Source organism: Chaetodon trifascialis, chromosome 22 (genome assembly GCF_039877785.1).
Source record: "Chaetodon trifascialis isolate fChaTrf1 chromosome 22, fChaTrf1.hap1, whole genome shotgun sequence".
NCBI lineage: Eukaryota > Metazoa > Chordata > Actinopteri > Chaetodontiformes > Chaetodontidae > Chaetodon > Chaetodon trifascialis.
In genome coordinates this window covers 6,804,142-6,829,885 of record NC_092077.1, presented here as the reverse complement: position 1 = coordinate 6,829,885, position 25,744 = coordinate 6,804,142, and the positions used below count along the sequence as shown (strand labels likewise).

Here is a 25,744-nt window from a genome sequence, read left to right as displayed (position 1 = left end):
GTATAGTATAAAGCTGCTTTCAACAACTATGATTTTATTTAGTAAAGGCCTTCAGTATAAACCACTAGATGGCAGTATGAGACAATGATCATCAGAACATGACAATATTTAATGGGCTTAATCTAATTAGATTAACCAGAAGTTCTGGTTGGGAGGAAGATGTCATTATCAGATCTCCTACAAGTCAAAACCAGTCTAACTTCACTGACTTCACTGCTGTGGGTCTGATGCTGTGTGTGTCACAGCCTCAGGTGTCTCACAACATTACAGGCTAGCAGCTACAAGTGCTGTCAAAAGAGCCGAAATCAGTGTCAGATTCTTTCTTTATTGACGCAGTTCTAAAAATAACTGCAGTTGAAAAATTTTTAGCGTACTTTATGTCATACCCAAATTTAGCCCCGCTGATGTGAATGAAATAAAATTAGAGACTCGACTATGCAGCACTGGTTAGCACACTGAGAACATATGTTGTAGAACTTCACTTTCGCATTGAGCTCTGTAACATTAACGTCCTATCCAGCCACCAGACTGCAAGACCAACATGAAGGCTGTCACATTAACGCTAGCTAGCTAACATTAAACTGCTGACACTGTTAGCATGTGTCATACCAAAGGCATTTTAAAGCCTCTGGAGTTAGCGTGAATGTTACCATAAGCAAACTGATGATGCTTGCTTGTTGATGGTGAGCTGAATTCTTTTAACAGTCACCTTTTAGCTGTCCAGCTACAGCACGTTTGGCTGGGTGAGATCTTATTCACCAAAAAAACTTTTTTTTTTTTTTTTTCCCCAAAAATCCAATTGCAGAAGCGGCACCTTTCTATGCCGTCTTATTCTCTGGGGGTGCCGTTGGTGAAGGCCCCGTGTTTCGGTTGCTTTCTCCACTAACAGTTGGAGCTTTTTTAATGAGGTACAGGTTCATTGCAGCAGCCAACTTCACTGCAGGTGCAGGACTGCCTGGCCTCTGTCAGGTATCGTAACAGCAGCATTTGTGCCTTAAAATGATGGCTTAATGCAGGATTAGGATATTGGCCCAAACTACGTACAAATACTAAAAATTTTCCATCCTCTCTTTTTTTTCATACTTATCCAAACCTGGAAATTAGTAACTCAAATTCCAGACTTTTACACGCAGTGTCGTAAACCTATATCGGGGATTTTTTTAAACGGTGATATTGTAAAGATCAAAAAAAGCAATGTTTCATTTCATAGGGGCTTTGAAGCTACAGAGCAGAATCTGTTTTCAATGAGCTGGCACGAGTGCAAAGATACCGTGATCTGGTCTTCTGTTGCAGTTTATCTTCCATTAAAAACATCTGAGGCTCAAGTATTACACTGTGCTATTAGCACCCAGAGCTGAGAGTGACGTCTTGTGTGAAGAGCAGCTCTTAGAGAAAGAACAAGTTGTCTCAAGCCTTCGCTTTACTCTATAGAGCCCAGGCTCTCAAAACACAGACCATCGTTCGAGGAGTCGTATTGGAGTGATCCAAAAGATTCCTGCAATAGAGCCAAAACCACCAAATACAAACTGCAGTAAACAACATTTACCCTCCATTTGCTCTTGGCGAAGTTCTTCCTGATCTGTCGGCTGACTGACTCATGGATGTTCTTGCAGAGCGCTGTATCCCCGGCGATCCTAATATGTACACACACACACACACACACACACACACACACACACACACACACACACACACACACACAAACACAAATTCTCTGTTAGCACCTATGACTGTACATCAATATCTGTATTGATTTTAAGCCTTTTTGTTAGCCTGTGTATGACATTCTGTGTGTGTGTGTGTGTGTTTCTAACCAGGGGTGTCTGAGTGCCAGTTCACAGGTGAAGCGCTTAGCTGGATCTTTTTCCATCAGACTGCTGATAAAATCCTTGGCTGGAGGAAAAAAAAAACATCAAAACATCAGTGAGTTTGGACACAAAAGAAATCTGTGACATAAATAACACTGATGATCTTTGACATTTCAGTCTGTTTGACTTGCTTGTGCAAATGTCCACCTGCACAGACTGCCATTTTTTTGTTGGCGTCTGCAGAAAAGCTAAGCAATGCAATATGAGGGTTGAATAAAATAGCAGAAATCAGTGAAAAAAACCTCTATTTTAGGGCTTTAAACTAATGTTCTAGATTCAAATTTCTATTCGAATTGTAAAAAAGTCTGCATGTTCAATTGTGAAAATTAGTTTCTGCTGTCCGGCAATGTATGTTTTTTTGTTTAATACCAGGAAAATCTGTTTAAATATATTTAAAGATGTGAAAAATAGTCCGGCTCTACACAAGGTTCTCGTCGCATCTCACATGTCTGCCCTCCCTCTCGCTCCTCTCCTCTTTTGATGAATTTCATTTTGTTTCAGCCATGTTGAATGAGGTGGGTTTTACGATGATAAAGTTGCTGTTTTTGTGCTTTGCTTTTGTGGCTTTGACGAGAGTGATATATCTCTGTTGGGACTCTTTCCATAATGTCATCAGACACATCATAACAACATGAGTCTGTCAGCGGCAGCAACAAACACTTTCAGTGGACGTACGCTGACGCTGTGCAGGGATTAACCTGCAGCACGTTCTGTGGCTGCTGCAATACTGTTCAATACTGAAAAATTTCAAAAACTGTTGTCTCTGTTGTCATTAGTCACCTGGACACAAAAATGTGGGAAAATAGCGTCCATAATCAGATAATAAGTGACTGTAATTTCTCCCGTTTGTCCGCTGATACTCGAGGACACGTGGACCGGCACTGACGGGAGCTGCAGCGTCACTTTCATTCACTGAAAATGAAATTCAGGTCAAGCACTTAATTCCACAACACGGCAGAGGACATTGTTTTATTTATTCCTTTTGTAATGTGTAGGTGTGTTGATCTTTCATATTGATGATTATATTGAAATAATACACAAGCCACATGTCTGATGCTGTACTGGTTTTTCCTCTTGTCGCAGATGCTCCAATGGTTTGAACCTCGTGGTTTCTTTAGAGGGATATTCAAACGTCATTTTTGGCCAGTTTTGACAGCCCTGCTCTGGTTTGGATGATTTCCATTTGCTGTATCTAAAGAGGAGAGCAGACTCTTTGGAAACACCAGGGTTTACCTACCAGCACATAAATAATACACAAACAGACACAGACACAGACACACACACACACACACACACACACACACACACACACACACACACACTGGACTGGAATCTCGAACAGGTTTCCAGGAAACACAAACTGGTTTTATTGCCAGGCTTCCCACATAGCTGTGGTAGTGACTGATACACCATCAGCACGGCCATCCCACCTCCCCCCACACGCACACACACACACGTTCCCAAATACATTCATTCCAGGCACATGACATCAGAGGCTGTGACGGAGAGGTGGTGTGTGGTCCATACGTGCCACATGGTGGATTGAGGAGGACTGGAAAATGGTCAAGGAAGCAGAAGATGTAGGAGGAGGAGGAGGAGGAGGAGGAGGAGGAGGACAAAGGCTCACCTGAGTCCGATATGTCGTCCCAGTACGGTGCGTCAAACTCGTAGTCGGCTTTCAGGATCTGTTCAAACAGCTTGGAGTCGTTTTCATCGTAAAACGGAGGGTAACCACAAAGCCTGCAGACAAGAGGTTTTCTCAGTCAGCTGTTCGTTCTGTGATTCGCTGATTCATTGAAGACGTCATTCATTTCTTTCCTCATTCAGCCATTGATTGAGTTACATGCATGTGTCAATCCACAAAAAGTTCTCCGTGTTTGGCCTTGTGTGTGTGTGTGTGTGTGTGTGTGTGTGTGTGTGTGTGTACATCTGGACTGGGCATTTCACCAATCAGCCACCACAGCTGCAGCCAATCCACACTCATCCACCAGATCTCCTCACCAGTCTTTGACCTTACGTTTACACGTAGCAGGGTATTTTGGAAAACAGATATTTTGGCCCCTCTGTTTTAAAAAATAACATCGTGCACACAACATCATTTTCAAAAATGTTGTTGTTTACATGAACCTGGATAAACACGCCGTTGAGCACCATCATAACTATGCCAAACCTATGGGCACGAGTGTAAACTCACATGACGTTAAGTATTTTGAGTCGCATGTTATAACGTTTCGGAACATGAAACGCCGTTTAACCCTGTTTACAAGCCAACACGTAACTGCCGTTTTCAGTTTGGCTGGAGTTTTTAAAAAAGGATCGTTTTCCATGTAAAAAACTCTTTTTGCGTGTAAACGAGAGGCCAAACCGCTTGAAAACAGGCCTTTTCCCGAAGTGTAAACGTGGCCTGAGTGTTGTACCCACTAGCCTCTGTTCTTTTGCTGCTTCTGACTTTGCCTCGTCTGTATGACTAATACGATTCTCTTTGTGCCTCAGGATCATCTCCTCCATCCACCTCTGCCCAGCTCCAGTCCACCACCTGAAGTAAACACTGACTCACTGCACCTACCTGCCCGCTCCCCGTCTGGATCAACTTCTGTGAACATTATCCAAACAAAATATTATTTTGCACTGACTTCTGGTCAAATCTCCAACCAAATTGTAACTATGAAAAGACAAAGTAAGTTCGGTTTTTGTCTCTGCATCTCCAAAAACACTTAATTGCACTGAACATCAATCTGATTCTTCTATTCTCGTCCTGCTCTGGATGGAAGTGGTTTCTTTTAATTGTTTCGGTGTGTTCATGGTGTCGGTGTTTGTGGCAGGGGACAGTGATGTTGGTCGCCAGCCCCCAGCGCTTCAAGCCTGGGTCGTAGTTGCCTGTATCACCTTAATCATGTTAACATGAGATTACTGGTTCCCAGTGTTGGTGAACACAAATTAACTGACGCTCCAGTCTGATTCTCCATAATGAGCCAACTGAACCAACAGCAGAGCGGCTGCTCAACCAAAAACTGAACCTCATTAGCGAAGTTCTGGATGCACCAAGAGATTTTCATAAAAACTCATTAAAATGCCGTTCTCCATCAATACACACACACACACACACACACACACACAAAGAAGAAAGTTTCTGCCTGCAGTGAGGAAAGTGAGGCTTTCCGTTTGTTTTTCTGGCTTCTCATTTGGTTAAAGACCCAACTGTCACTCAGCGAACCCTCCACTCCATCGAACACACACACAGACATTGAAACACACACACGCACACATGTCAGGAGGAAAGTCGGGTTCTGCCTGGTGTGAAGAGACGCTTCCCTCTTGTTTTTCTGCTTTCACGTTTGGTTGGAGACTCAGCCGTCACTTGCCATCCATTCCCACTGAACACACACACACATGCACGCACAAACACACACGCAGGATCCCAGGTGATTATCATGGATGATTACCTGATGTGATCTTTCCACCTGAGCAGCAGCTAAAAGCTAACAAGGTCTGAATCCCAACGCTAATTGTGCTAATTGCCAGCAGGGAGCCGTTCTCTCTTCCTCCCTCCCTCTCCGTCTCTCTCTCTGTCTTCCTCCAATGAGACGGCAGCCTGCGCCAACCTCATTTCACTCATTTATAGAAAAGGCTTAATTTAATGTGCGACTTATAGACATATGAAGACAAACACACACAGACTGCGACACATACAAACACACCATTGCATGTCACAGAGAGAGAGAGAGAGATACAGAGAGAGAGAGAGAGAGAGAGAGGTGGGAGAGAGACCTTCACTTTTCACATGTCAAATCTGTTTGAGACGCTAAAGTTCATGCTTCCTTTCTGCCACCATTAACCTGCTGCTGACTTCTGACCTCTGTTCTGACCTCATGCTCAAGATAATAATGTTTCTGTCAGGTGGAGCACGCACACACACACATCAATAGAGATACAGATGGAGAAACACACACACACACCTTTAAACAATTAAAGCAGCGGCCGCAGGCATAAACTTCGTATACACATTAGCGGTCATGCTCTAAAAACACACACACAAACACACACCCTCGACATAACAGTAACCTAAGCACACAGATATTGTTGTTTTCATTGTTCACGTCCACTCAAACGTGCGCGCGCACACACACGCACGCACTTGTGGTAAGAGGTGGGGGGTGACGCGGCAGAAGAAAAATAAAAAGCAGGGAAAAAGAAGTCTCGCCTGCAGCTCCATATCCATACAAGGCCATTCAGCAGAGCTCCATCTGGCTCTAATGTCAGCACACAAGCAACATTAACACACATACTCTCAAAACACACACACACACACACACACACACACACACACACACACACACACACACACACACACACACACACACACACACACACACACACGGGACAAGTTCAGGATCCATGCAAACGTTAGCATATGTATTGCAGTTGCTAGCGCTCGCTAGCTTAATGAAAAGAAGGTGAAGCTGGTTTGTGGTCGGGTTTTAGGAGTCTGTAATAAATCACAAAGCAGCCTGTGGTTTCGAGTGTGTGTACAAGCTTAGCTGGAGGTGAATCACTCTGTGTCTGACTCTTGTTTTCAGTAGATGTTTGGCTGTTACAGATTCCTGTGTGATGAGGAGGACGGAGGTCATACATTTAATAGGCCATGTTTTCTGTCTTTTTTCGTCCTAAATTCTGAAGTCATGAGTCAAAACTGATCGACATTCTGCTTTCAGGTGTTGAGAGTCAGCTGTGGTGTGTAAAGGCCCCGCACATCCACACAGGTGGTTCCACTTGTTCTGGCTAATTAGACCTCTGCTCATGTTAAACGGGGCTGAGAACAGGCCTTTTTATCACAGCTGACACTTTGACTTATAGGAGTCAAATGAGTCAAATCTTGCAACAAAAGAGAGTTGCAAGAGATGTTTGCAACTTATAATCTGACATGAGGTGTTTAATGAAGTGGTTCCTGGTGACTTGATACAAGGAGAACAAGCTGGTACTTACAGGATGTAGGCGATCACTCCAATGGACCAGCAGTCCACTGCCTTACTGTACGGCTTCTGGGCAAGAACCTCTGGAGCTGAAGGGGAAAGGAAACGCTGGTTACACGGCGCCTTGTTTTGGAATTGTTGCAACTTCTGTTCTCATGTGCCTCCATTTTGCAGTAGCCTGGTGTTTCACTGAGCTTAAATGTAGACTGTGTTTTTAGTAGCATTTTACGTTGTTGTCAGCTGGAGGTCCAGTTAAAGTGCTGTGTGATTTGCGTTTTACAAGGCTGAAAACAGCGAAAATATGCAGACTCTCCGTATCGGTTCAAATTAAAATCACATGTCAGATTTGTTAACGGTGGGAAATTTTCCTGCAGGAGGTGCACGAGTGAAAAAAGACCCTCAACCAACGCAAAACAAAAACCCAAACAAAGCAATGATGTCACCCTTGAAAGACTTTTATTAAACGTGTTTAGTCTTCTTCCAGTGTATTTAAACACAGAGCGAAGTGCTGTTTGGTAAAATCAGACGAATTTCTGCTGTTTATACAAACCGGGGCCAGATGCATGAAACTCATGTAGACTCACAACTGGAACTAGACAGAAGCGTGCATACACATTCATTTCATCAGATTTATAAAGCCAAGTGCATAAACATCATTTCTACTCCCACTGCTGCCCAGAAATGGATGCAGAAACAGCATCAAACATCTGTACACATTGATACTTAGGCCTGTCAATGAGGAGAAAAGTGCAATTGTGTTTCATCAGTGGGATTCTCCAAGAGAACAGCTGTCATTAGGCATGACTGTGGTGGTGGTGGTGGCTATTTGTAGCAGGAGTACCACTCAACACATGTACCTTTAAACCATCATCATGGTGATTATCTTAATAAAGGTCAGAGGGACGATCGATGGTTAATCAAAAGACTGAAACAGACTTCATAAAGTGCAATTCAGGATGAAATGAGAGATAATTAAGAGTGAAATGACGGCTCCACTGTAAATAAAAGCCGCAGCTCCCTCTTGAAAACCTAATGCACACCTGCTCTGATGCAGGCGTGAGGTGCACACATTCTCACCGCACAATCGTCCCTTAAAAAAAAACAGTTTACAGTACATGTGAGAAAAGGTGTATGCGTGGTTTTTGTGCTCGCACATCGTTTCTACATCTGGCCCGGCCTGACCTTCCTCTGCAGCTCATTACCGAGGCCCGGACAGAGCAAATCACTGATGACAGTGAGCTCAGCATAACATCACCTCACACACACAAAAGGCTGGATGGAGATAGATCGGGCACACACACACACACACACACCAAGAAATACTGCTCGTATTTGGGGCAAAATCTAAACTTTGCACACATGTGCTGAACCAGAATGCTCAGCTTTGTTTATAGGTCTACCCTGACTCACTGTGAAGGTGTGTGCGTGTGTTCTTGTTTAGCTGGATTCAGAATTAGGACATTTTCACACAGTGAGGTCATTGTGTCTGGTACTCACGACTTCAACGAGCGAGTTTCGAGTCAAACGTGCTGATAGACAGTAAATGTGTAAAATGTGGTCGGAATCTGAAATGTTTTTCTAACTCTCTTTAACTCACTTCCTGCGCTTACGTCTCGCTGCTTTGGTATTTTACAAATCACCTGTGGAACACTGCGCTGGCCTCACCGACTTCAGACTTTCCGTTCAGGAAGTTTGAGTCTCTGTTCTTCTTCTTCTGTTTCCTAACAAACTGCTGTTGTTGATTGCGTCGTGCCAAAATTTGTGTCTCACTAATGATGAGCTTTTTTTTTTTGGGTGGAAAACAAAATCAGGTCAAAGGCGTGTCTGCAGCTGCTTCACAGTAAAAGCGACAAGGAGTCAGACAAAGGTGTTACAGCAAACTGTGTTTTATACATCATTATATATCAATTTATTATGCTGAATATATGAATCTCGTGAGCTATTTTGTCCTGGTGTATTTGGACGGATACGAGTCTTCCAGGCCAACTCTGACTCATTTACAATCCTTTTTTCCCTGTTGATCAGTGAGTGCTGTCCATCAAATTAACTAAAAATAAAACACAGTGAAGGAGGTGTCACTGTGACGGCGACACAGCAGCAGGTTTAATATGTGTAATAACTGATTCAATGCTCGTTCTAGAAACTTTACAGCAATGACTCAGCAGATATTTTGGCTTAATCTTATGTAATTTCTGTTCAAAGAGGTTGTTGGGGACAAAAGTCTGGACCTGCTGCTGATACTGCAGGTGTGCTCTTATGATAAGTTCAGCTCAGCTTTAGGTTCATGCATTATGGTGAAACACTGAACAGTCGTTCCTCAGCTTTGTGAACCTGCTTTCTTTTTGAGAACTCTGTGTACCCAGGGAGGTAATTTTGTCAATGGAAAGTCTTCATAAGTACAGGAAAACAATGCATGTGATTACACATACTCATGCTCATCGCTCAGGCCTGGTTTTCATTTGGCGCACTCTGAGTTATATTTAGACACACATTGTCTGGAGTGGAAATGCCTTGTGGCCAAGGAAACCTCTGCAGCAGGGTGATGGGGGCTCTGGGTCGGAGGTGAAGAGATAGAGGGATGGATGAGAGGGGTACAGAGAGGCATGTGATGAAAGATAGGGAGTATGACATGAAGATGTGACCATTTTAAGTCAAATCATGGCTGGTGGGACTTCTTTTGAGTGTGTGTATGCCTCCACATGTGCATACCTGAGGCATTACAATCTGAGTTTAGTGAAGTTGGCCTGATGGGGGCGCTACAAATTCAATTTCAAGTTCAACAAATTGTCATTAATGTGTCTGCATGTCTGTATTTCTATGACAGATTTATTTATACGAGAGTTTCTGTGATGTTTGTCAGGACAGCCAGTCTGTTCGTGTTCCAACATGAAAGTGTGTGTGCTGTCAACTGCCGAACATCTGTCTCTTATAGCGATGCACACACACAGAAACACACAAATGCACACAGAGTGATGCACTCAGCTTCACACACAAATCAATGCACACACACACACACACACACACACAAAAAAGATATATACAAATGCATGTATGCATTCACACATTCATGTTAGCACACACACACAGAAAATGGTTTGGTCCACAGTGAGTGAACAAAGACGATGCAGAGAGCAGGAAGCGTCAACGGTGTCAGATGGAAGCAACATTTGCTCTTTGAATCTTTCATTCGTTGGATTGTCGCCGGCAGAAATCCAGCAAAGTCAGTTCAGTTCATATTTACACGCTGTGAACAACGAGAAATACAACCCGAGCTGTGACCTCCGTCACCAAACCACGACGCTGATATGAACGCAAAATTCCTCTTCACTAAGTCCCTCCCTCAAACAGCGACTGTCCAATCACAGCTCAGCAATTATGCACAGCAGGTCTGTTGAGCACAACAACAAATGGTGACTTTGGGGAGGGAAGAAGGAGACTACAGACCACTGGAGGCCGGGGAAGACTGGCTGACTTACCCACATATCCCGGCGTGCCGCAGGCGGTGGACATGACGTCGCCGCTGCCCTCCATCTTGGACAGACCGAAGTCGCTGATCATGATCTTTGACTCATCTTGAGGATTGAAGTACAGCAAGTTCTCTGGCTGGAGGATGAAGACGGAGGTTTCAGGTCATTTTAGTCAAGTTATTGTCTCGTGTAAGAAAAACCTGAGCAGCTAATGAACTTCAAACGTGACAAACACAGCCCTCCTTTCTTCCTCACTCTACACTGTGTTGGTTTTATGGAGGTCTCTGTGACCAATCCCCTCTCTCCCAACAGCTGGCACACACCTCGCTGACCCATAATGCACTGCGAGTGTCAAGTCAGTGGCTTTATTGCTGCAGTAAATCATTAGCTGTCAAGCAAAAACAAACTGCTCGTGCGGATTTAAAATGTGGGAGGTGGGTGTGTGTGTCCATGTATTACTCTCACTGTGGGGACTCACCTTACTTGTGGGGACAAAATGCAGGTCCCAGAAATGAATGTAAGTCTACATAATGTTCCCAAAAGTGATGAAAACCTACCATCTGTATGAGTATGTCACAGTACCTTCAGGTCTCGGTGTACGATGCCCATCTTGTGCAGATAGTTCACGGCATCCAGGACTTGTCGAATCAGCGTGCTCGCATCCTTCTCCGTGTAGAAACCTTTTTCCACAATTCGGTCGAACAGTTCGCCGCCGGACACCCTGCAGAATGAGAAGTCATGCGTGTGTGTCAGTGTATTGTGATTACTGATTCCCAACTGAATTAAAAATCTCCCCACACATAGTAAGTCTTTGTGTAGCATGTGTGAAACAGCTTCTGGGAAAGATAAATTAGGGACCATCTTACAAAAACACACATCAGAAATTTTCATTATCAATGTGAATTCTACTCTTGACAGGAGTCAAAGCTCCTGCCAAAATATTCTTGACATATCTGCAGTGCCGCTCTGTGTAAGCAGACTGAAACCCACTGATGCTGGAAAAAAAAAACCCTGTGACCCAAGAAAAACACATAATGAAGTTCGTCTGTAATCGCTCCCCTTTGGCAGATTCTTTCAATATTTACTTTTATGTTTTATGACTCCAGATCACATGAAATGACTTGTCCAGGTATGGATACAGTATGCACAGATCTCGTCATCTGCTGCACAGACACACAGCTCCCCCTGCTGGAGGGTAATCTGCCTTCACTACGCAGTATCATCTCATTCTCCATGTGAATGTGGACTGTTTGCAGGACAAATGGCAGCAAAAAGTGCAGACATAAATAAGCAACAGCAGCCGTAATTGTACATATAAAACCACTAATAACAATAGTAGCAGTAGTAGTAGTAGTAGATGCAGTAGTAGTAGTAACCAACCAAACTTATTTTCTGTACTGCGTGTTTACACCTAAAAGCATAATGAAGTACACACACAGGAATCTGCACACAAGCTCTAATATACACAAGGTTGTGGCCACAAACGTGCACATACTACAGACACACAAGAATACACAAAACACATACACGCACACACACACACGGAGCACATGCACAGAGACAGATCAGATTAGAGCCTGTGGAAGTTAAAGTCTAATGAAGTTTCTGAAAAAAGAGATCAGAATTAATTGCTAATCCTCTCTCTCTTCAAAGAGGGCAGTGACTCGTTGGGTTTCAGAGGCAGTCATGTCTGGGAATGACAAGAAAGGGCTAAATGCACACACACACACACACACACACACACACACACACACACACACACACACACAAAAACAGACACACACACACAGCAAACGGGAGATCAGCCACCAGGCTGCATGGTTGCGTAAGCGTTTGCGTAAGGAGACCATGGCAATCAGACAGGAGCACCCACACAAGAACACACAGGGACACACACCGGCACAAAAACACACACACCCACACATACATGCAGATGCGAGGGAAGGACCGCACGCGCACACACACATGGACACAAACATATTAAAAGCAAACGCACACTCATAAACACACAGACATGAAAAACACAAGCATACACATACAAGGTCACACACATGTAAACACAGCACACACACAATTAACACAGTGTCACACACATACACAAAGCTAGTAAAACAAGGCTCAAGGATTGTCCAATTAGGTCCATTCAGCTTTTCTCAAAACATCCAGCGGTAAGGAGGTCAAACCCTGACATCTTCTCCATGTCCCTGGCTGTGTCCACCCCGCTCCTTGTTTACCCCAGTGTCCATGTTCATGTCTGCAATGATTGGCAGTAACAAAATAATATCTCATCAATTCATTAACGTCACTCGTCTCTTGTGATTGGACAGCAGGGAACCGAGGCAGACGAGGGTCAGACAGTCCATATTTATTTCTGACTCAGACATATTCTTACCTTTATACGACAGCATGTGTGGAAACTGTGTATTACAGAAAAGGAACAGCACACAACACTGTGCAGCAGCTAATGTCGCCATCACAATGATGTCAACCACAGAGGAATAAGACACATTAAAGCCACAGTGGGTGCAGAATCACTGTGAAAGATCTCCAGCTAGCTGCTTTTCTAGAACTTTATGATGTCAAAGTGAAGTTGACCTTCGACCTTGGATCTAAAACGCCTTCGCTTCATTATTTTATCCTATTGTGTGACAAAAACGTGTGTTACAGTGACCTTTGACCACCAAAATATTATCAGCTCATCCTTGAGAATTTTCAGCGTTATCACAAGAATGGGATGGAGGGACGTACGTATGTACAGACGGACGGACGGATTTGTCCTCGCCTTTCAACAACTTCCATACAGCATGAAAGACAAACAATTCTGCGCTGACCTTTAAAGGCCCTCCGCACCCGTTGTCCATCCGCGCAGGTGTTTTTCACTTATTAAGCCGATTAAAGCTCTTGCGAGCAACGCGTGGGTGCGAACACACTGTGCTTTCATTGGGTGGGCTCCAAATCTGAGCGCCACTGTGGCGGTTGGGCGTGGTTTCATTTGGCCGCTGAACGCAGCACACGCCGCTTATGTCCACCTGGATCGGCATCTTTAAAAACACAGACTGAGGATCACTTCCATGAAGTTTGTTTGCCTTAAATTTCTTTTGTGTTCTGTGTTTATGGAGATATTTTGTTACATGTGCGGACAATTTTTTTTTCAAAGGAGGGGGAAAATGTATGTATGCATGTAGCGAAGGCCTGAAGCAGCTAAGTGGGACTCAGCCATTAGTGACTATCATTTACACCTATGCCCACTTCCACCTTTTCTTCCTGTGACATGTCAAAATGTCACTCATCTTCAGATGCTTTCTCGAAGCACAGAAATGTTCTCACCTGTTGAATGAATGAATTTCCATATTAAATATGGCCACACTCTCTTTCACCATTCCTCCACACCTCTCCCCATCGTCAGCTGTTTCGAGGCAGGCGGTGTTATTGCTCGCTCTGCTGACAGTTGTGCATTAACGCTGACAGTAGGCCTTATTTTCAAGCCTGTGCGTGTGTGTGTGTCGTGTGTGTGTGTGTGTGTGTGTGTGTGTGTGTGTGTGTGTGTGTGTGTGTGTGTGTGTGTGTATGTGATGCATGCTGTTCACCGTGGCAGAGATGAAGAGTCTTTACAGTCTTGGGACCTGGCTGACTAATCACAGCAAAGAGGAGGTCTGACTGGAGGTACAGAGCTGCTGCTGGGATTAGCAGTCAACAGGGGAGGAGAGCCCCACTGCTCCTAAGGCTGCACTCACTCCGGCTTGCATTCTTTGATCCAGTCGATCTTTGTTCACACAAACACTTACATCAGATTAAGGCAATTCTGTGGAAACGGTAACATAAACACTATAATTACACTAATGAAGCTCCAGTGAAAGATCAGTCAGGGGGACCGTGCCTCTGCACGCTCAGGCCTGTAGTTTACTTCATTCACTCCTCTCACGGATGCTCATTCATTATTTCTTTGCTGTCAGTGTCTCTGCAAATTCAAGTATCAGCTGTTCTCATCAGCTGATCACATCTATGCAATAGCACAGCGACATTGTGAGCCTATCATATCTCTGCTGTCTTTCCAATTTTCAGTCATCAGCTCCCACCGCCACCATGAGGGGGATTCATCTTGCTGCTGCTCCAAGTGATGCCCCTCAACTCCAACATCTCCTACATCTCCACTGCCACATTCACATATCTTTACTTCATTCACTTGTCTCTCCTGATCGAAATGATATCAAACTCTGAATTTGTGTTACAGTTATACAGCTATTCAGCTTTCATAGCTTAACACATGAAGACTGAGATTTTTGGGTTGCTCTGGTTTATTGACAGCATTCTAATATATCTGCACATTACTTGGGTGAGTAAACTAAATGACAAGATGGTATGATCATGTTATCATGACACAATTTCACCAAAGAAATCAATATTTGCTAATAGTTTTTTTTTTTATTTTTTTTATCAGTTTTATTGCCTTTCAGATAGACAGAGTTTACCTTTTTGTATGTTTTAACTCAAAAATGTGGTGCTGATTTGATGCTATCAGAATTAAATGGTTCTCACCTGCATAAATTGACTGAGCCTAATAAGTAAAACACAGCAGAATGAGAATTCACATAAATAATTTAGAAAAACCAACTAAGATCAGCCTGTTACTGTGTCCTGCTGCCTCGGGTTCCCTTTGCGAATCCACATCTTTATTGTCCACTCATGTGGAAGTTTGTGTTTGTGTGTGCTTCAAAGCAAAGTACATGGTGTGATAAAAATGAAAATAAAAGGGACGTGCTATAAACAAAGGGAGATAAAAAACAAAGCTAATCCTCTTCACCACCACGTAATCTGCATCCCAGTACGAAAGGGGAAACACGACAGTATGAAACTGTTTTTTCACTCAGCTGCTGGTTTTTATAATACCTGGTTTAGGTGCTGCAGTCCCCTTTGAAGAGTGATGGAAAATGAGTGATGGAAGACATCATCTCGCAACATTGGTTACATTAAGGGATGTCTGTAAGTGTTATTTCTTCATTTAGCGCTTAGGTTTCAAAAGTGGCAGAAAAAACACAGCGACAGGCAGTGAAAAAAAGTTCATTTCAGCCCCTGCTAATATGCAATTCACAATACACACAACATCAATAGAAAGCCCAAGTTGCACTGGGTTGCATCGATTTTCATAGCAGCGTGGACTGATTGCCTCCCTGCGGTTGAGGTTACATAAGACAAGCTGTGATGAACGGGAACGAAGGAAACGCTGTCAGACTGCATTGATCTGCCACACGGCAACTGCACAGAAAAGGCTCCAAAATCCTCGTTCCGAAATGAGATTCCTGTCCGCTGAAAAAAAAAACCCTGACATCTCAATAACTGCACATAATTACCACAACTGAGGTTACTTATTACAGGAGTGACTTCTCGAATTTGTGGGGCAGAAAGCCTCACTTTCATGTTTGCTGAAGCGCTGCTGAAAATTGTGACTAGAACAATTTGCTGTTGCCACTTCCAGCATCTAATGGACATGACTGCTTTATGTTTCAGGAGATCTGCTGTACAGTGATGAAGCCGCCGTGTACAGCTTAAGGAAGGACAGCCTGCAGCACTGGGGCCAGATGAAAAGCGAGACTGAACCATTCTCTCATCTGATGCTCTTCTATATTTTAATATGTTTTTCACAGCGAAGCGTTTCTCTGATTCTCTGTATGAAAATGAGACAAACAGAATCCTAAAACAGCACAGTGAGAGAAGGTAGAAACGATGGTATTAGATGATTCACAAGCTTGTCTAAACATGGAAAAGATGGAAAGGAGAGTTATTGCTGAATTAAAGCTGCATTCAATCATCTTTTGACAATTTTGGCATTCACATTCATTTAGAGTCCAATATTTACTCTACATTTAGCGACAAGATGCTAAAAAGCTGCTCAGAACTGAGGGTAAAGAAAGGGAGGTCGTCACAAGCGACACCTTTTATATTAAATATAATTATCTGTCTGCTGTCAATATAGAAAATGAATTAAGTTCAGTATTCATTCCCCTTTTACCTCTATTTTGGTCTCCACCAGCTCCAGGGGGAAATATTCGGGTATTTCGCTGTTACATGCGACACTAACTAAAACTAAAACAAGCTGAAAGACGAGGGTTCGTCACTATGACAACCCCTTTCACGTTATACAGTCATGTGATTCTTTGTCAACATGAAAATATTGATTAATGCAGCTTTAAGTTTCATTGGGAAGACAAAAATGGTCTTTTGAATGCACATGTTCCATTATCCACATAGGAATGTACAATGTGTAAAACATACTTATTGCTCAAATGTAGCATCACCTCCCACTTCTGTACAAATCTTACATTTGTAAGTTAAATCCATAATGATAAAAATATAGTTACTTTTATTTTAGGTTTTGCGATATTTCAAAACTTCACAACAAATCTGTCATGCTGATAATGCCACCTGCTGTAATTCCCAAGGTCACCTTTGAAATGTTATAACCCAGGCGTCACCTTTGGCCTTGTAACTATGGAAACCAATCCATATTCCATGAACAGATGGTGCCTCAAAAAAATGATTGGAAAAAGGAAAAATGCAAGTGAGCAGGCGAACGAGCAGCGAGAGGCGACGGTGGAGGAACTAAGGTGTGATATGAGAGGAAAGGAAGCTATGAAATGAAAGAAGAGGCGAGCAGATGGTGTTAGACAGGAGAGAAAACGGATGCAAGGATGGAGGGAGGTGTACAGGAGGATGACAGAGCGGAGGTGGGGTCTTTCCTGTTACAGTCTGTTTCACATTTTGTTGGAATTAAAACTGTGTTTTGCTCTCAAAGCAATTCATGTAATCTTAGACCGGCTGGCATAAAAAATACTGTGAAAGCACTAAATTGAAACTGCAGGTTATACAGTCATCCTCTCGGGGTGAAAACTGATTGACGATGTGCTTTGAAGCAGAACTAAGTACATAACCAGCATATTACAGTATTTGTAATGCTGCCCAGAGATGGAGTACTGACAGACTGAAGTATTACTTCAGTAAAACGTCCATCTGAGTGATGAAACCCTACTTGTTTTAAACGTTTGGATAAAATGAAATCTATAATACTGGTGGTAATCACCTTTGTGTGTCAGAATTTCAAGCTGCAGTTCGTAGCCTTGATGTCCAGAGCATAAATCAAGTCATCGAACAGGGATTATGACTTCCTCCTCAGGTGACGGCAGCCGGGCCAGGAAACATAAATGCTCTGTTAACCGGTTTATCCGCGACAACAGGAGGCTCAAAGCAAAAGGTTAACATCGTAGGTAAACAGCTTAATCGGAGGGAGAGCCAACGGAGGGATTTCAGGTGATGTAACGCACTCCTCGGCAGACATGTTGGAGGAACTTCAGCTCTGCGAAAGGCTGAATGTGTTTCTTAATTTACCGTTCGAGCATCTGACGGGAAGTGGACGGACATGACTAATCTCGGCGCTCACTGTGACTGGAAAGTGATTATTTGTTCTGTGAAGTATTATCATTATGTCAGCTTGCTAGCTTGCTAGCCAGGGGCTACAGATGAGAATAAGCCTTAGAAGAGTCTTGCTTTAACTACAGTTAATAACTCTGGACAGAGGAATAACACATAAAGAACAAGCTGAATTAATGATTAATAAACTGCACTTTTGTTCAATTTATTCACACAGTTTTGCTTTGACCAGTGTTTTACAGTAGCTCATGTTAGCTAATGTTAGCATACTTAACATTGAAATTGTAACTGAGAATCTGTTACTTGACCGTTCAGTGAAAGTTGCTTTAAAGCATTTAAAGCACCTGTTTTCTGGTCTCATCTGCAGTAAAAACACTGTTACCCCTTGAGTATACATTAACAGGGAAACAATATTCCTACTGCCTTCAGCCTGACAGTAGATGCACAGCAGACACATTTCAGTTTTCCTTAGATGACAGCCTTTAGCCTGGATTGAAAATGCCCCACTCTGCCTGCTGCTGAACATAAATACCATTAAATATCAGTGATGTCAGTTAAAATCTCCATTATCATATGAGATCTGACTTAATTATGTCACAGCGACCTCCTCAGGAGACAGATCTGCGCACCTTACCAATCCGTTTCTGAGAATATCACCAGTCTTCTGCACAGCAGCCTCCACAGAAAGTGCCAGTTTCCTCCACAGTTGCTACTATTAAACTTGCGATACACTGAAAGCCTTTGCATGCAGTGACTGTGAATTCTATGCTGCTGTTGTAGAGCTCCTTTGACTTGCTTGTCTTTTAAGTTGTCAGCTGTCAGACTGTTTAATGTAGTGCTGTGTTCACATGCCTACTGTTTGCACTACTTGATTCATGTTTTAACGGCTTGCTATTGCTTCCATGCAATATTGCACATACTTGACTTTGTATAAATATATATATAAATATATATGTAGTTTATTTTGTATCTTTTATTCCCTTCTACATCCCCTTTATTGCTTACTGTCTGTAACATCCCGATTTATCTTATCTTAAAACACATTATGCTCTGTTGGCTGCACATCTGTAGAAAGCTTGAAGATTACTTGTCCAACCCATTAGAATAATTAAGACATAGAGGAAAGCCCAGCGATGCAAACGTCATTGTAAACATGTTAATCTTCATTAAGGCTAAAATCTGCAAGTTTAGACATTCATCCAAGTTACATTTTTTATTGATTATGACATTCAGCTGCTACATGAGCTCCTGAACCCAAGCAGAGAAAATGCAATTAATCATATCAGTATAATTGTAGAAGTCAGTTGAGTACATTTTTGTGTTATTAAGTACAAATATTACATATCGCTTTATGCTTTCTATTGCTGACTTCATGCAACGCTTGTTTAGTTTATAGCCAGGTCTTAAGGGCTTTATGATTCGTCTATGTGCATGTGTGGACATTTTCTTAATCTAAAAGCAAAACAGCAGTTTGTTAATTAATTAAACCAAAAGTGCAAAGGAAATACATAAAGCTACAATCTTAGTGTGCTCCTAATTTAGGTATTAGGACAGCGTCAACCACAAAATCTTGTGGATTAGCCACTTAATGTCATTCAAAAAGGTAAACTTGGTTTATTTGTGAGAAATCGAAGGACCCAAAGACACGTGGTAGGTGAACAGATAATCCACTGACATCGGCTTGTAAACATAGTTACTGTTGTGTAATCTCCAGCCGTGACTTCCACCTGAACTTGATTGAAATGTTTCCAGAACGAGTGCCAAACTTCCACGCCAACTTCTCCTCTTACGTAAGCGGTAAGTAACCTTGCAGAGGAGGTTAGTAGGGCACCCATGGGTGAGCCTTCCTGCCTCCCTCTACGGCTGACCATCAAAGCAGAGATGCTACTGATGTAATAGCGGCCTTGTAAATGTGTGCTGTGTTTTGTGGGTGTGTGGGAGCATGGGTGGGCTTTTAGCGTGTGTGTTACTGTGTGAGATGTCACCTCAACAGAGCTGTCACTGAAGTTAATAGTGTGCATGTGTGTGTTGGTGTGTGCAGTGACGGGTAGGTGGGCAGGTGTGCCACAGTAAATCAAAGCGTTGCTGGTCACAGTGTAGTGCTGACAGGTTGCACAGACAGGAGCAGCTTGCTAAATGCTAACTGTGAATAAAGAGTCACATCCTTGGCGGGTAAACACAGAGAGACAAGCGAGAGCATGAAAGTTGGACTCACAGCTGCATTATCAGGTAGAGGTGGTCAGGACTCTCGTAGATGTCCTCCAGTGCCACAATGTTCTCATGCTTGATCCTGCAAAGCAAAGGCAAACCATGAGTCAAGCTTTCCACTTCAAAGCCGCAGCATCGCCCTCCATCACACAATAACACATTAACAGAAATAAATGACTTTTAATCCGAAACGGTCACTGTTGAACCGCAAAAAACATTGCTCCCCCATTAGCTTCTGCCATGTGAATAAACATGCCTGGTAATCCACAGTAATACTCTGACAGTGTTTCATCCAGAGTGGCCTTATAATCCGGACTTCATTATCCAGATTTCAACATTTTTAAAGCTTAAAGAACTCATCTCAAGGTCCGTTTAGTTTTTCAGCTTTCAGTCATATTACATTATCTTCTGGCCAGTTTCCAGTAAGTGCCATCTGCTGATGAGGACCACGTGAGATGACTGAAAGCTATACAGCAGCTACTAGATGGAGCTTGAGGTGAGATTATGTCAGATGCTAAACTTCATTTGTCGAGCTGGCAGGGCAGCTTCACCTGAAGAAGACGCTGAGATGCGGTTGAAAGCCCTGGAAAACCAGCCATCAAACAGTAAGCGAGAACATTTCAGGGATTCAAATCCATTTTCATCTTTCCCTCTCCTTTCTGCTCCTTACTGTCAGTTCTCTCCTGATTTCTCCATGGTTACAGCGCTGTGATGAGGATGTTTCCGTCCCTCTGTGTGTGTGTGTGTGTGTGTGTGTGTGGGTGTACATTTGTTATCCTAACACCTCATACCTTGTAGAAACACGATTGATTTTGTGTGTGGGTGTGTTGGTTAATCATCCTCTGCATTGTGGACGAGGTAATTCCCCCTGGTCTATATCCTTCAAACACATGGACATGTGCACACGCACACACACACATGCACGCACACACACACACACACACACACACACACACACACACACACGCGCACGCATGCACACGCACACACACACTTCACCCTAAAATGGAATGATTTATATAAGAACTTGTCCCTAAATGAACGAGAGTCCCCACAATGTGGCTGCATGAACAGATTTATGTCCCCATAATATGAGCAATGTACATGCAAACACACACACATGCTCACACGCGCGCAGGAAGGCACAGCAGGTGCACAGGTGAGCATCTAACACTTATTACGGAGTGCATGACCTCCGCGACGGCAGAGCTGAGACATGACTCATGCACACACACACACACACACACGCGTGCCTTGAAAAGGGATAATGTGTGTGTATCTGAGCCCTGCCTCGGATAATGAAGGGCTAGCAGCAAACGGTGTGAGTGTAATGGCTGAGGAGAGCATTCAGAAAAACATGACAGGCTTTAAGCTGCAGTTAGCTGCTCTCATTCATGGATTTCTCCTGTGTGCGTCCTGTTACTGCTCCACACAGCTTGTAATGTGGCCACTTGTATCTACGTCTTATCTCTGAAATGATGTTCATACACATTATCTCGGACTTATTTTTAACTGATGAGCTGATTAATTGTTTAGTTGATGGACAGAAAATGAATGTACAATTATTTTGGTATAGTGATCAGGTTCCTATATTTTGTACTACCGAAAATGAGCAAGAAATACAAGCTGTCAGGATGACAGCTCTCGAAATGTCTTGATTTTTCTGTCATTTTTTCCACAAACAGATCTTAAGCTTTATTTGCCATGGAAGGACGTCATCCTGATTTGTTAAGTAATCCACCAGATTTCCCTCCAAAGCCGGCCTGGTGTCTCACTGCGCACTGGCTGCCAGTCTGCTCACTGATGCTCTCGTTTGTTTACACTAATGACACTCATTTGTCTAAATGAATGTCGGCATCTCTCCTTCATTACTGAAGGTAATTCTCATTTTCTCTAATGTTTGCCCGGTGCAGCCAAATGAACAAATTCATTTTATTTAATAGCACAATACACCTGTGTTGTCACAGCACGGAGCACATTTCTATGTAGTTGCGTGGTTACATGCTTGTGTGTAAGAGTCCTTGTTTTTTTTTTCTTTTGAAAGGAGGCAAAAAGTGCTCTTTCTGGAGGCTTGGGTGAGACATTTCCTGTCCTCTAAAGGCACTTAGAGTAATAACTTGTCTCTTTTTCTAGCAAGCTAGTTTCAGTTCTTTCCAGATAAACTAAGTCAGCCGGCCATCCTGACTTCTCATTCAGCCAGTAGAATTTGATACTTTCAATCCTTTCCATGGACTGGACCGTTCACGCATACTTTAATCTCCAACAAAGAGCACAGAATCCAAACAGAATTCACGACAGCGATCATATTTTTAATACTGTGCAGCTGTTTTGTGCTCACAGACAGAAGTTTCAGTCGTGATGTGTGTGTGTATGTGTGTGTGGTAGGTGGGCTGTGGATCGTGACCCGGGGGCGGGGGGTTGGGGTGCGTAGAAGAGAGAGGAGATGCACAGTTGCCCCGGTAACCAGGAATTAGGAGGCTTATGTGTGTGCGTATGTGTGTGTGTGCTATGCCTAACAGCACTCACTTCCTCAGCACGGCGATCTCGTTCTCGATGCTGCTCTCCTTCCCCTTCAGAGCCTTTTTAGGGATGCACTTCACTGCAAACATCCGACCGGTCAGCCTCTCCTGGGCCAGGACCACCTCGGAAAACGCTCCTCTGCGGACACACAAACAACAGCGTCACGTCAGGCGCGGGCCGGTTAGTGGACGATGTAGCCCTCCGTCTTGCGGCGTCCTGCTGCTTTTCACATTAAAGTTTACATGACACAGAGCTGAGAAACAAATTGGATTCTGTCAGCTGTGGGGGGAGGTTGTCCACCCTGCAGGGTCTAATCTACAAGACATTCATCTGAAATAGAGAAACTCGTCCCTAAATCTACACCCTCACATAAACCAGCATGATAAAAACAAGAAGCACATTGAGTGTTTATAGAAAAGATCTTCAGCAGCAACATATAGGCCCGTCCTTTTCCAAGCAGTCCTATCTCTATGTCCATCATTTCCACAGCATACATTAAATCTGCATGATTGCCAGGAAGGAAAAACGTGCAAGCATCAATGTTAAATACATCACTGCAGACTTGTTATGCTGTAAGTCTCGCTGTTGCATCCTTAAAGCAGAACTCCAGTCATTTAGCGTTCACTTGCAGTGAACTTCCTCGCATCTTTAGAGAACTGAGACTCACAATTTCAGAGCCATTACTGAAAATAAACACAGAAAACAAAGAGAAAACTCCCTTTCTTCTAAATGAAAAACACACAGTATATCGCCACATTTAGCATAATGTGACTTCAGTTATTTGCCTTTGAGATCCCATTTCCAACCAATACAGGTGTCTGATAATCTTAATATGCAGAAAATTACATTGCAGTGGTAATGTGATTGGATCTGCCGAGTGTAACATGAGAACATTAGCAATTTCTTTTATTTATTCACTTAGAACGACCGTGGCGCCCGAAAATAATTTCAAATTTTCGTTTCTTGCGACATAAAAACTGATGATCCTCAATAACATTCACGGCGCCAGTATTAAGATGAACGCTGGGAAATTCAAATTCAGCCCCTTCAGTTGTATGTGTGTGTGTGTGTGTGTGCGTCAGGACGACAAGCAGGGCGATGAATGAAGATGAGCTTATTGTGAGTTAATCTGCCTGAACCGGGTGTTGACTCCTGTGTCGATCTGCCTTCAGCTCCACCCCTGTCACATTAGAGTAAACATCTCTCCATCTTTATCTCTCCTCTCTCTGTTTCGCTCCCCTCCTTCTGTCTCCTCGTCTGCACAACGCTCAAGCTACCTGCATCTGACATACATACCATTTAAAATGTTCTGAGACCCACTCAAATATTGAATTTAAAACCGCAAGAAGGCTATTTCAAGGCACTTCATGGCCCGGCTGACTGCTGTACATCTGACCTTTCGCACATATGAGCTCGCACAAGAAATCCTCAGACAGAGGTCTTTCTAGTCTGGAGCCCAGGCTTAGATCTAAGCGGGGGACAGGCAGAAACTGTGCATTCAAGGCAGAAAGACTGTACATCAACCTGCCTGTCAAAATGAAACTGAGGAACAAAGTGTTGACACAACACTGATATTTCCTTATAAACTGTGGCGGCGAACATGTCAGCAAACAGTTACTTGTTGTGCACATCCAGCAGACAAAGAGCAACATCAGCGTTCATTCAAAGCCGTGTCTCCAGTGACCGATACTGATACCTCGATTTTAATACAGCCTCCTGAATGATGCTTCTTTGATACCAATTTTTATAAAAACCCTTTTAAGAAAAAGAAAATGACATTCCACATTATGGTACTTTATGGTGATTACTCACTTCAGAGGAGGAAGCTATTCAAGGACCGGGGAGCAGCTGGAGAAACTAACTCCAGTGGTATTTATGCTTAATGGAGCTAAATTCATGTTCCTCTCATCAGGTCAGATTTTTAATTTGCCCAATATTTTGTCATGTACAGATAAAGTGCAGTCTATCAACCATGACACACCTGCAACACTAATGACTCCCATCAGCGTCAGATGTAATTTATTAGTGTGAATTAGCAAGAGTTAGCATGCAGCAAGCTAAATTAAAGAGGTGACCACAGTAAACCTGACACCTGTTAAACATCAGCATGTTAATATTGTCAGCATGAGCATGTTAGCGCCCTGATTTTAGCGTTTAGTTTAAAGTACCGCTGTGCTGAAGAGCAGCCGAACGGAGCCGCTAGAATGGCTGTAGACTAAATCAACATGTTGTTTTCAGTGCTGAAATGTGCAAACGATTGGTTGGGGGTTATAGGGAAAAATCTGACACTACACGACACAAATGGAAAGCAGAAGTAATAAAGAGAAAGAAAGTGTTGATGAACGCTCCCACTATGTTTTAAGATTGTTCTACTAACCTTGTTCTTTTGATTAAACATTTCATTCTAATATCTGTCAAGGTCTGTTTCAACCAGCCACAGCTCAATTTCCACCTCACCATCATGCACACCTGCCTGCCTGGAAAATGAATTTCACATCATGCTGCCTCTCACTGAAAGGCGACCCGCAGTACAATCGACCACGGCTCTAGACCGCCATGCACCTCCCTCCCCCTGCTCCTCGCTGAGGTTTCCATTCACGGCTGGTGTGAATGAGCGCTTTATCGCATCAATATGTGAGCGCTGCCGTGCGGAAAGCCCTCGAGCCCTTCAGGGCGAAGAACATTTGACAAGGCGCCCGTGTGCCACAGGGCCGAACACCAGCGTACCATTGCAGAAGCCGCTCTGCAGCTGCCGTTCCTGCGGCGCCTGCTCCGGGTGTTTTTCTCACGCCTCTCAGCGAGAATCTCATTCTTCTTCTCACCTTCGCTCCCTCCCTCTGCCATTCTTCTCTTTGTCTCTCACCTCACGCTGCACACATCTTTTACAGTGACGTGCGATCATACCGCCGGGTGCCCCTGGTGGCCTCGGCGGACTGTCTGGTGACCGATCAGATCACTTCAATTGCCTTGCACACACGCACGCACGCACGCACACACACAAACAGACACCTGCTTGCACCAAGAATGGCTGCTGTGGGTTTCAGTGACGTCAAGACCAGACAAAACCAGTGGGCCGTGCAGGTTGTGCTTCACCTACACACACATGCACACGCATGCACACACATGCACATCTGAGCCTTTCATGCATTACCCTCAGAGAGACACTCTAGGCCTGTGTGTGTGTCTTCTTCCCAAGCAACAGTACGTGATGTTACTCTTAATCTGCACTCCCCTCCCCCATAATCCAAATAATCCCACAATTATAACGGTCGACAACACATTTCGTCTG

At 43.5% G+C, this 25,744-nt stretch overlaps 1 protein-coding gene across 1 annotated transcript in view; it reads right to left on the bottom strand.

Annotated features, from left to right (window-relative positions):
* The window catches only part of camk1da (calcium/calmodulin-dependent protein kinase 1Da), a 52,136-nt gene that overhangs the window by 5,787 nt on the left and 20,605 nt on the right, over positions 1-25,744 (bottom strand). The window contains exons 2-9 of the mRNA XM_070991766.1: positions 22,462-22,593; positions 19,943-20,017; positions 10,888-11,026; positions 10,315-10,441; positions 6,852-6,927; positions 3,496-3,608; positions 1,815-1,893; positions 1,547-1,634 (exon numbers count right to left, since the gene is read on the bottom strand). Coding sequence (XP_070847867.1) covers positions 1,547-1,634; positions 1,815-1,893; positions 3,496-3,608; positions 6,852-6,927; positions 10,315-10,441; positions 10,888-11,026; positions 19,943-20,017; positions 22,462-22,593 — 829 coding nt within the window. The remainder of the gene's footprint in view (positions 1-1,546; positions 1,635-1,814; positions 1,894-3,495; positions 3,609-6,851; positions 6,928-10,314; positions 10,442-10,887; positions 11,027-19,942; positions 20,018-22,461; positions 22,594-25,744) is intronic.